At 42.8% G+C, this 12986-nt stretch overlaps 1 protein-coding gene across 1 annotated transcript in view; it reads left to right on the top strand.

The window, feature by feature from the left end:
- DSCAM (DS cell adhesion molecule) overlaps nucleotides 1-5028 on the top strand; it is a 394607-nt gene extending 389579 nt beyond the window's left edge. The window contains exon 31 of the mRNA XM_064472090.1: nucleotides 4083-5028. Within this exon, the coding sequence (XP_064328160.1) occupies nucleotides 4083-4423 (341 nt within the window). The 3' untranslated portion in view covers nucleotides 4424-5028. The remainder of the gene's footprint in view (nucleotides 1-4082) is intronic.
- The last annotated feature ends 7958 nt before the right edge of the window (nucleotides 5029-12986 follow it).

Here is a 12986-nt window from a genome sequence, read left to right as displayed (position 1 = left end):
GTAAATATCATAGGAAGTGACTTTTAGCATTTGTTTACAAATATTTATGGAAGGTAACATTTTCTTAAATGTACTATACTACGTAATCATTAGAGTGTTAGTGACTCAGAAAAAAAAGAAAAAGCTGATGTAGCTCTGGCTTAAATTGCCACATTCAGATTTGACTGTATGTTTTTATTTGTGTACAAACTCAGTGTTTCTAAATACAGCAAATTTCATTTAAAAAAAAAATGCATCAGAAAACTATAGTTTTAGAATATCTTTTGTACTAATTAAGCCAGAATGCATGAATTATTAAACATGCTCATTTGCAGTGCTCATGCACTTGAAAGGTTTGCTTTCATTACTAATAAGGCACACACACCGCTGAAAAGAGGTAATTAGAGCATCAAAGGCAATGAACCGTCCTGAAACTTCATAATGCTTTGCCTGAAAAAAATCGTCATTCAGCTGACTGGCAAGAAACCAGAAAATGCCTACACTGCTGTGTCCAGAGGATGAGAACCAAAGTCTTTCCAAGTAACTCCATAGATATGGCAAGAGGCTTTTAGTCTAAAAAATCCTGTCAGAACTGATGTAGGAATGGCAAAAGTGAGCCCATGTGGTTATATTTCAAAGACTATGTTTTTGAGTCAGAAACACATTAGTTCTTATAAATCACTTTTTTCATCCTGTGAGACCGTTTCAATCCTGGCAAAGAAGAAAAAGTTCCATTCTCAAAATTTTTCTTTTCCAATGATTTTAATAATCTGGGCCTTTTATCAGCAGTTGCAGGGAAAGGTGCTTCTTGCAGATAAGAAGGAACACTGGCACTTTTTATGATCGGAAAATGTGTACATCATATCAAACAATGAGTGCTCTGTGTAAGCCATGTCAGAGACTTTGCGTTGTGTACCCAGCTTTGGAAAACAAGTTACACTCTCTGGTTTCTCATTACTGCAATCCTTTTGGAATTTTGCCCTGAGACATTCAGAAAATTATAGTAAAACCACTGCCTATTGTTTACACAGATTATTGACTATGTTTTCTTATGTAGATTTAGGGAGGAAAAAAGGGTCTTTTTTACATAGCCTGAAGCTCTTAAATACATGTAAGAAATGTCTAGAGAGCAGCCTGAAAATGACCTTCATCTCCGTAAGGTTCAACGCTCGTCTTCTTTATAGTCTGTGCATATCCGACACTCTCAAAAGTAGTGATGTGTTATGATACAGAAGCAGCTCTCTGAGGTGACCGCAGGGGACTGCCATGCTGAGCCATGCTCCTGCTTCTGCTCCTCACCAGCTCCTTCCCGGAAACTCAACCATAAAACAGAAAATGCAGTAGTAAGAGGGAATGCGTGTGAAATGACCTGGATGGTCTTCATAAAACAGCAGGCATTGTGCCGCCTGGCAGCAGCCTGTCACAGCTGAAGTTGGGGCAACAGACATCTTCAGAAAAAGGCCCGTTGTTGTGGGAAATAGGGATGGTGTTCAGTGCTGAAAATTGGTCCTCTTCTGCCAGGGCTGAAGAACCCACATTTCACATGGGGGGCAACTGCGGGAGCATGAGAGAAACCCTGCTTTCTGACCTCAGAAGTCTCTAAAGATCCCTGACAAGAAGGAAGTTATTACTTCAGTATTATAGTTAGTCATAAAGTTTTTACACCTACTGTTGCCATGTCAGAGGTGTGCTTTGCTGCCTGCCTTCACCGGGGCCCTGACAGCGATAACCCATGCCTGAGGCAGCCAAATGAAGGCCCTCACCACCTTTGTTGGTGGGTACAGACAGGTATGCAGGGGCAGCATCTCTTGCTGCTGCGCTCTTGTCTCTCTCCCCCACTGGGGAGGAGTGGGTAGCGATAAGGCTCCTTATTTAGGATACCACGATGCTTCAAAAGATACAGCCACAGGGAGCAAGTGATACAAGCATTTCCCATCCAGGTTGTCTCCTTCCTGCATCCCACAGGGAATGGTCTTTGGAGCAAACTGCCCCCACAACTGAGTTCTGGAAGGACTTGGTCCAAAAGGGAATCCAGAGGCAAAATAACTGGGGTGCAGCACAGGTGGCCGGGGGATCGGGGTCTGGGTGCAAAGGGAACAGCGAGGAAGTTGGGCCGCACGGATGTGCCTGCAGGCAGCTCAGTTCGATGCCTGTAGTTAAGTGGATTCAGTCGGCACCTGCCTGCGCCTGCCAGGGGGTGTGTCCGTATCCTGATGTACTTTACCCCAGCAGCAGGTACATTGCTGTCTCAGCTGAAATAGGTCTCATATGCTGAATGTACTCAGCATGAAAGGTACTGTAGGAAAATAGGGTAAATGAATAGAACCAATTAATGCTACCACAACTCATTTTTCAAGTGGCAGTCAGTATGATTATAAGTACAAAACTCCCCCTCTCTCTCCAACCTTACATAAATGTTGCCGTGGTGCATATGTCAGCCTAATCTTGAGATACGCATATCTTACTCTATGGGGGTTAAATACCGTGTACTGTGCACCTCTGTTGGAGTCATAGCTAGAATAAAACATATGGTGTCAGACAGTGCCTGGGGGATTTTTATAGGAATAAACAGTGGTTCTGTCCAAATGTAACTTCTCAGCAATTCTCTGTCTGTGACCTGAAATTAGGGATAGATCAGCTGCTGTTAGCCTTTTAGGTAAGATTCGCAGTTCCTTGACTTATATGAGAAAGCAGAAGAACTGTTTTATTTTCTATCACTGGGCAGCTTTTAGCTTGGTTATGAAAAATGAAACGGTAATATATTGTTTTGTTACAAGGAAGGGCTTTCCTGGGCTATTGTTTATGCCACTGGCACAGGTCAGCCTTAATTTCAACTGCCGTAAATGGCTCATGTAGATACAGGGGTAGTGGTGCCAAAAGACTTCTACTTTCAACATTCAGGATGCATCCCACCTGTAGATGAGACTATGGTTTTGATATCAGCCAAAAAAAGGAAGCTATATACTGCAGAGGTCCGTAAAGAAGAGGAAATACTGCTCTTGAATACGCCTGTAACAGTGGTGGGTTTTTTTCATATATACATTAGGCTACACCATCAAATATTTTTAGAAGGGAATGTCATTATATGCCTGATTGCCCCTCGTTTCCTTGAAGCAACTTTATGAATGCCTAACAGGCAGGGCTAGAATAAATAAGCCAATCAGATTTCTGTAGCAGGTCTAACGCTTACATGTACAGATATATGGAAGGTAACACTCACCCCTGCCTAATTCCAGGCATTGGGTCCAAGGAACCTGTTTGAACTCAGTAGCTTTGCAAAGGCAAATCTTCTGGACTGAGCAGGCTGCCATCACCAGGCTCACATAGAAACGCCTAGGACTCAGAGGAAATAACAAACAAGAGGCTTCCTCGACAACACAGAACAGAAAGGAAGGTTGAGGCAACAGCTAAGGTGCCAGCCGCTATACATTTTGTTGCCACAAAGCAGCAGCGTGTTGATGGCCATAGTGCTAGAAAATCATTAGTGGTTTAAACACAGTGATGATGGATGGCAGGTAAACGTTGTTATATTAGGACAAGAGTGCTTTTCTGCTTTATTCAGAAATGTCTTTAGAACTATAGCCCTAACACTCATGCATCCATTTTAAATAATTCAGTTATTCTACTCTAGATGGAGGGTCATTAATTGTAATTGTGAAGGCTTTAATTTAAAATGGAAAATAGGAAATGGGAATCTACCAAGTCTACACACTTTCCAAGTTTTGACAAATGAAAACCAAGACTTTTTCTTTTAGGATTTTGAGAAAAGCCTCCTGGTCCTTTCAGTTTATCTTCTACATGCTGCGAGTGCATGTAAAACACATCGCACTTCTCATTATAGTCATTACATTATGAAAACAAATATGAATAGTGAATTCTTAGGGATCTGCCCAAAAGGAGTTTGTTGATCCACTGTTGGCTCATTACCCTTGATTCTGTAAGAATACAGCGTAGTAAATGGCTGACAAAAAATTTATCAATTATGGCCACTGCAGCTGGATTGATTGGAGATACTCCTCTTTGGTGGCCAAATCCCCGGCCAGTAGGTGAGCATAACACAGCGCATGACCATAAGGACTTGTTTTTCACTTTTGCCTCCCCAGGTGATCTCATGCATTTGCCACCCTACCTTAGGATGGACTTTTTATTGAACCGTGGTGTGCAGGGCACGAGCAGAGACCTGGGTTTGGGGCAAGCCTGCTTGGAGCCGCAGAAAAGCCGAACCTTGAAGCGCCCCACCGTCCTGGAGCCGATACCCATGGAGACATCCTCCACAAGAGAAGTACAGTCATGGCAACCCGGTGCTGTGGCGACATTACCTCAGCGAGAAGGAGCTGAGCTAGGACAGGCAGCAAAAATGAGCAGCTCCCAAGAATCCCTGCTGGACTCCCGGGGCCACTTGAAAGGAAACAATCCCTACGCAAAATCTTACACCCTGGTATAACAAAAAGAGCATGGCTGGACAGTGGCTGTAAATATTTACACTGAAAAAAAATCCAATGAAAGCTACCTTTTTTTTATTGAATTCCAATATTTATAATTAAAGAAGATTGCCAAAATATTTGACAAAAAAAAAATAATATGAACAACAGACAGTGCAAAGACTCTCTTGCTTTTTTTCTGTCTGAGTGTGAGCTTCATCTGACTGGACATCTGAATTTTTGGGTAAAAGAGTCCAGTTTTCTGATCTTCACAAGCGTTTGTGTTTTTACTGATTTTCTACGAAGTGCATGGAGACTTAACTAAAACATTTTAACTGGAAGTTCCATCAGACAAGATTTAAAAGGGGGAAAAAAAATCACACAAAAAAAATCACCCTATTTGTGAATTCAACAGGAATATTGATTTGGAAAAACAAAAAGTCTTTTGTCATGTTTGCACTTTTTTTTTAAATTAGAAAATGGGTCCTTGATTGTTCTTTTTTTGTTGTTAATTAGGATGAGTGGTGTCAGTGGAGTGAGGGGACTGATTTGGTTTTTTTTAAATATTAATTTAATGAGACACTCTTTGCATTTTGTCTATGCGAAATAAAAGGGTCTTCTGCCTTTATTTGTGACGTCTGCTTCCATCGCCTTCTGCTGCACTTGGTTTCCCCTCAGTGTAACAGCCAGGTCAGAACCGTACTCTGAACAACGTCTTCTTGTACCTTGGGCAGAAAAGCAAAGCTGGGGTCATACTTCTGGAAAAAAATTGGGGTTCACTTATTTACCCACAGCTTCTTTCTACCACGGGGCAGAGAGCCAGAATGACACAAGTCCTGAGTGCTCAGAATCAAACTCACCCAAGACCCTCTGCATTCGCTTCATCTGCCACTGGGAGGCTTTCATTCGGTTTCAGTATTTTTTGGATGAGAAGAAATGTGCTGGTGTTACTTTACATACTCCCCAGGAATGGATCTTTAGTCCATTTGGCAGCAGGACTCACAGAAATTAGTCACTTACATAAGGACTGGGGAAAAAAAATCCCAGCTTTTCCCATAACAGGAGAAAGGGGAGGAAAAAGTTATTCCAGGTCTAAGATCAACACAGCTTTCTTTAGAGGAAAAAATCTTTTTATGGGAGAGCTGTCAGCTCATATTACTTCACTGCATCTTTTGATGACATGAGAAGTAATATTGCTTGTTTTATACAAAGCATAAATGATTGAATGCTACAGTTGGTGGCTCTAACACAACAACATTTGAGCCGCCTTGCTAAGTGCCTCCTTTTCTGGCTACCTTTGTGTGCCCTGACCAAGCGACCACGGTGCAGAGTGTCCCAGATTAGTGGTAATGCAAACACGCTGTTCAGCGCTGGCTGGAGATATTAACTGGGGTCTGAAAGCAATAAAATTCAGCAAAGTTAAGCAGGCTGAGAAACTCCTGCAATTTCCCTGGCTGGAGATGGTGTGGGCACTGCTAATGCAAACATTTCTGTGCCACGCTCAATTCAAGTTGTTTTAAAATAGAAAAATGCAGTTACGTATAATTGTTTCATTACTACTATTAATGTAATTCTGTTATTATAAGGGCACTAAGTTAGCAAAGTACTTATGTGTCTTGAAATCTGTCAAGTTGCACTTTCATCCTTAGCTCTGTCAAGCCCAAGTGCTAAAGTCCTGGGAAGTTCTACAGAAGAAGCCAAATGAAGACATCCTTGAGGTATGTACTTCTTACAGACCTACAGAGAAGTGCTGAGATGTCACTCAGACAAGGAACTATTTCCCATCTAGTCTGATTATTTGACTGATACGGTGATAAAATACTTTAAAAAACAAAGCAAAAACCCAAAACAGAAAACAATGAAAACACCCCCAACCTTTTGCCTCTGTAAAAATTTTTTAAAAAATCCAAAATTAAGAATCACCCGCTAAGTAGAATGAAAAAAACTGCGTCAAAAAAAGATTAAATTATTCATTTGCTTTGGTTTCTTTTTCCCATATAGAAACATTTTGCTAACATAAACCCAATTTAAACATGGAGAAACAAATTTCTTTTATTATTTCCCATTCTAAAACCCACAGAAAACTCAACTTTCATTGGAGATTTAATTTTTGGGTAATCTAGTTCTTTTTGATTCCCACAAGAGTCTTTGCAGTGTGCTCAGCTTGAGATGGATGAGGCATTAGTACTGAATTTACAAATAAAAATTTATTTTTGCAGTAGTGTTCAGGACTTCTGAGTCTCAGGCGACTTTCATCTTCCATTCAAGCTTCCTTCTTATCCTCCAAAAAAAGGCAAAAAGCTTTTGGGCAAAATTGAGGCTTGATCCATTTGTTCCCATGGCTCTTGGCTGCCCTCAAGCACACGGATGATGGGTCCCGTGGCAGCGCTTCCCACCAAAACTCACCCTCAGTAACAGGCAAGACTGGGCGTGAGATGGAGGAAGGAAATATTCACATTTTAAGCTCCTGGTGACTGCTGATAGTGGGAATATTCCAATATCTCCCTAAATCTACATTTGGCGGACAACGTGGAAAGTGACAACTGTCCTTGACTTAACGAGACTTCCTCCTCATCTGTATTTAATATGCCTGGTAATATTCATCTTCCTTATTAAGCAAAGACACCTTTGGGGGCCCCATATCTAAGAAATTAATGTCTCCGGCATACAGAGGCTCATACCTGCAGGGTGCTTGGCTCTACGCCCTGGATCCAGCCAGCTTTTCAGCACACATAACTGTAAACATGTGTACAGACCTCTTGGCTTGGGGGTTTTATTGGCTTTTAATTTTCCAAACAGAACTGGAGCAGTAGAGCTAGTTAAACATGTAACAGGACCTTTAAGGAAATGCCTGTCCTACCCTCATCTAGTCAAGGTTTGGAGGCAGAAGCAATGCCTTTTCTCAAATCTAAACAGCTGGAAGCAGCCAAGTCCCTGCATGTTTGTAGAACCAAGGTAAGAGAAGATGTGCTGATGTGTCCCTACCAGCATAATTTTAAACATTTCACTGTAACGGAACCATCAAAATGCATGAATCTTGTAAGTCTGCACCTCAGCATGAGCAATACTTCCCCCATTGCACCAAATGCCCTCTGGGAAAATATTAATGTAAGTGACAAACGGGTTGGCACCATCACTCGATCTCAAAGGCCGCTCCCTAAAGTACCAGAACATCTAGGTATCAAGCAAGCACACCTTGCACAGAACTGTGACTCCATCTCAGTCCTGAGGACGATAGGAGGCTTTACTTCAAAAGATGAATTAAAGAGCTAGAGTTCTTCCCTGTCTTTTGTCTGCTAAAAATCATAACTCCTTAGAGAGACTCATTCTTTTTCACATTATACTTTTCCCCATACTCCAACCTCAGCTAACCCTTTAATGATTCACAGGTAGTAATTAACTCTCCCTTTTGTCTCAAATGAGTTAACAACTCACTCACTCCTGCCTTTTCTAAGAACCCTTTTATCCTTCTTTATTCCATTACTGTTTCACTTAAATTGTCTGATTAGCACAATTACATTAAACTCAGTACAGTTTTTCCCTGTTCTTCTTAGGTTGTAGATTGCTTTTCCTATTCAGAACCAAAGAAATTTTGACTGTTTGAAAGTTTTCTTTTGGTCAATTATTTTTATAACCAGGTGAGCTGCATAGCAGTGTTACTGTAGCTAAGAGGAGTTAGGAACTATAAGAAAAGTGAGGTATTATTACACCAAATAACATAGTTGAAAAACAAACAAAAGCAACTCTGGGCTACTCTTTGGGACAAACAGAGAGTCCAGAGGAGCTTTGTACAACTGGGTTTCCCACTTCCCCAGACAGCTGGGGGGATGATACCCATTCCTGGCTTGCAGGTGTGTAGATGGCAATAGGTTCCTTGCGTTAAGGAATTTGGGGTAAATGCCTTCAGACTTTGATACCCAACATCCTTTGCCAGCACAGTCAGGTGTGTACAAAGAGGGCTTTTTTGGTTGGTTGGGCTTGGGGTTTTTTTGGCAGGGGATCTTTTCATTTTTGCTGAAGATATGAACAACAAAGTAGAATAAACAGGGCACCTGGAAAGGCAAACTCCTCCAGCACATCATTTTCCTGAGTAGGCCGAAAAGCTCTCCCAGAGAAGGGAGCTCTTTTGAAAGAAAGGAAAAGTAAAAAGAAAAATAAGCACACAGTTTGGACATCCTGTTCATAGTTTTGGTGTTAGTTAGGTTATTTCAGGTCACAGCAGTTGCTTAATGGGCTCTTGTGGTCGACTATGAGGCATTCCAGCAGGGAAAAGAGAGTGCTTTTCACCATTAATTTTCTCTGGGCTTGCCTGAGCCTCCCAAGGGGAACCTCACCACCTCCCCAGAAAGAAAATGCCTCTGCAGGAAGTGCACCAGCCCAGCTCAGACTGCTGACGCTGCTGGAGGCGAGTCATACAGTGCACTTCCCTGGGGTTTTTTTGTACTTTCTGAACTATTCTTCATTTTTTTCACAATAAATTCTATGCCCCTTTGTTTCAGGATTTCAGGGCAGGAAGGTGCTAGAATTGACACCAAAGGGATCTATAACTGTTCTCAGGGTTGACAAGGACCCTGTAAACTTTTCAGCAGGTCTTCAGCTTGGCAGCATCTGGTATGCTGGCTCCCCACCCCGCAGCAACCTCCTCCTGGCTCTGCTTTAAGCACCTCTGCCCTCTGAGGTGAATGATTTCCCCCCTCGCAGGCACCTGCTGAAGGTGTTCAGTACTCTTCAGGCCTGACAGTAGGCAAGGTGACAAGTGCCAGGCATGACCCTGAGCATGGAGATGGCCAGAGACAGACACGGTGAGAGGAGGCAGCTTTCCTGCCTGTTGGAGCAATCATTTGAGATTAAAATGAAGATTCATCTCTCTGCAATGTGCTTATCAGGAGGAGGGCTGCTGTAGGTATTTGTTCTGATGCTGCTGGATGAGAAATAAACACACAGAATTTCTAGTCAGTGACTTTTTTTTAAAATTGGAAATACACACATATATAAGTTTTCCAAGTATCTGGGACCAAATGTGAAAGAAACTGATCTCTACCTTGCCCATGGAAAAGTAATGCCAAAACCAATTTCTCAGATTAATGAAACAAACAAAAAAAGGTTTTTCTTTGAGATAATTTGTGGAAGTTACTGTTTTTCTGCTGAAACTGCCAAGTTTTAATTCTCTGAGTCTATCAGAAAGCAGAAAACATAACCCCAGAGTTCAAACCTTTGGACTCTTTTATTTAATTGAAATCAGATAAGATAGCTGTTTCATAAAAGGACATCACATAATTCTGAGATAGAAGAGAAATCCACAACACAATGGGAAAACAAGGTGAAAACCCTGAGAAATGCAGTCACTAAGGAAACGTCATCAAAACTGTAACATACAGTAATACAATTTTGGAATATTGCTCAAGTTAAATTAAGCTACGTCTTTGCATCTAAAGTTTTTTCCAGTATGATTTCTTTAACAGTGCCAGTCCTGGTGGGTTAACAAAATTAACCTCATTCAACAGTTTACTAGGGAAAGCAGTGGTTTCTTTGCTATTTGTAGTGGAATGGAGGCCTTAGGTAGCATGTGGAGGAAGGGGAATATTGCATCTGGGGGGGGTTCGAAATACCAAGCGTGCGTTGAAACATGCATTGTGATATATCTCCCACCAGCTAGACCCTGGCTATGGACAATCCTGCAGCTTTTTGCTAAAGAAAGCACACCAGGGTCACAAAGAGCTCCCATCCCCTCGCAGGTTTCATCCTTTTTTCCTGTCCTGCCCTGCCCTTGATTTTCAGAGGCTTTTGAGGTTGCAGAAACTTAGTGCAGCTGCCTCTGGGTCCTAAGGAACACCTTCGGCTTCTGTTCATCTCTGCTGGCAACATCTCCAGCCTCTTCCAGCCCCTCTCATGCCATGGTTCCCACACTGACCCAGCCACCACTGCTGCCCCACACTAAGTTCTTGCACCCCTGTGGGATGTCCCCCTTCCTGGAGTGGCTACCGCCCTGTTTCTGTGAAGCCAAAAAAGTGGGACCAGAGGCTTTCCTGTGTCCAAGGCGGGTCCCAGTACACATCATTCCCAAAATCTCAGAGCCTCAAGGATGGAGAACTCAGCTCCAATGGACAAGGCTCAGTCTAGAGGCTTGAAATCAAACACCCATCCCACTTACGGCACCCAGCATGCCTGCCTTACCAAGGGCTGCAGCTCCCAGCCCTCCCAGGGGGCTTGCATCGCTCCCATGCCAAGAAAAGCGCTCCTGTTATACCGGAGAGGATAAACGGGCTGGTAGCATTAAAGACCTTGCTTCTGCTCCCAGGTAGGGGCAGGTCTGCTGGAGCCCATTTGTGCCTTTGCACACCAGCATGCTGGTGCCCGATGTCTTACTGTCTCCTGTTTGTGGAAACAGGAAAGTGGGGGCTCATTGGGACTCTGTTGGATTTAAATAACATACCAACAGCACAAGGTAGAGATCATTTTTTTCATTTAAAAAAAACATTAGAGGGATGTACGGCTCTGCTCTGCACAAGATTCTTCATCTCTGTGTAATTGCTCCAATATTAGTAACAGTAAAATTAGATGCTTCCATAAGGAAGTTTAAATTAAATGTAACCTAAATCAATTTGAACTTTAAAACACTGAGCTCGTACCACCTGTCTTTCCCATAGAACAAATTATATTTAAGCCCCAAGGTCAGGAGCAAAGGGAAAGCTTAATTAAAGTTGATAGCAGACTACATAATCACACCTGAATCTACATACAAACAGATAAAGCACCAAAAGCTATTTATTTTATTCTGCTATCCTTGCCTGGACTCTAATACAATTTTCCTTTTCAAATGGCGACGGTTACATTCCATCTTACATGTACAGAAATGAATGGATACCTTGGCAAGATGCTCTCCACCAACCACAAAAGCTCATCCATTAGACTCTGACATGTTGGGCCATAGCTGTTTGTACTTCTAATTAAATCTCCGTCCTTGAAGGTGAACCCTTTACAGTATTTATAAGCAGAATCACCTCAGGTGGAAGAGCCATGAACCAAAGCAAAAGGCAACACAGAATTGATGAGGTGCTGTTAAAAATAACTCTGCAGTTTTCCCGTCATTTCAAAGAGAGCCAAGACAAAACTCTAGGGAGGGGGTGAAGCTAGTCTCCTTCATTTGAGGAAGACTAGGGATTTAGCAGCTAAAAAAGGGTAGATGTGACCACCCGGTTGTGCATTTGCTCCCATGGGTTGCTTGCAAGATGCAGGGCATGTTTGGGATTTAGGCTGCTCTTCACTGGGCTGGGGCAGGAGACAGCATAGCTGGATGTGGTTTGCCAGACCAAATGGAGTGAGTTCGTGCACTGGGAATGGGTGGGATTGCAGGTTATTTCTGGTCAATCTGGCATTACAGAGCCAGCTGTCACCTGTGCCGTGAGTAGCTTATCTGTGATTACGGCGTGCAGAAGTGCACGCACGTACACATACTCGCATACACTCTTCGTCATCTTCACAGAGAATGTCAAGGTCAATGTGAAAGCTATCATCACAACCCTTTCACTACCACTGCATTGCACTTTGTGGAAGGGAACAGGGAAATATGCTATAGCACCATGAAAACACAGCGATCAGCCACTTCCAGTCACATTGCTCTCAAGTGTTTGCCTTAGCTGAGCATGGGTGCATAGGGAGATCTTAACATTTTATGGCCCACCCTTTAGCAACTGTTGTCCTATCCAGGAGACAATGTCTTCTGGTTATTTTTATAACTTCATATTTCACTCTTTACTCCTCACAGCAAGAAGCTGATCTTAATCCATTCAGCACAAGAATACAAGCCAGAGGCTTTTCGGGGCAAATGAAGGGTCAAGGTGAACGGTGTCATTTACACTGTCTAGGACTAGAAGAAAAGAAAATATGAAGTCTGAGTGCTAGAAAGTCCTCTGCATCAAGCTTGAAAGTACAGCAAGCCCATGATCCCCTTGTACAGCTGTGAACCACTTTCAGACACTCATGCACACAGGACATCCCTGGGAGCTCTATTCAGCGCTGCCTCATCCCCTTCGAACACCACAGCAAAACTGTAGCCATTGCCATAGGTGGCACCCAGAGCAGATATGGAGATGGTCAGTGTTTGCTTCCTCAGGAACATGCAGAAAGCTTTATGACAAAGCTGACAATGTAATGAAGAATATGTTTCTTCAAAAGACTACTGCTACTAATTATGGTTATTCTCAATAGACTTGTTTCAGCATAGCCTGATGATTAGGGTTCTCACTGGAAAAGACCACTCAGTGGACCCAAAATTTTCATGACAGTCTCTCAGTTTCAGTAACAGCCAGCATAAAAGCAGCCTGGTCTCCTGGCAGTTCAATCAGTTGGCCCTGGATAAATGAGAGTTACCTGAGTCTGAGGCCAACAAAGCATCTACTAAGTCAGGCTTGGGCATCCCATGGCATCTGCCTCTTGGTAGCCTCTTTCTCTTGGATTCAGGGTTGAGCAGAGGTTTGTGGGGTTTCAGCTTCTAGGTGGGAACTTCAAGAGTCTCTTCCCTTCACCAGGGCAGATCCCCACCCTTTGGGTGACCTTGGTAGCTTCCCTCAATTGCCTAGAAGCCGT

Source organism: Phalacrocorax carbo, chromosome 1 (genome assembly GCF_963921805.1).
Source record: "Phalacrocorax carbo chromosome 1, bPhaCar2.1, whole genome shotgun sequence".
NCBI lineage: Eukaryota > Metazoa > Chordata > Aves > Suliformes > Phalacrocoracidae > Phalacrocorax > Phalacrocorax carbo.
The sequence above is the reverse complement of the archived record's forward strand: the minus strand, read 5'-3'. Positions and strand labels throughout refer to the sequence as shown.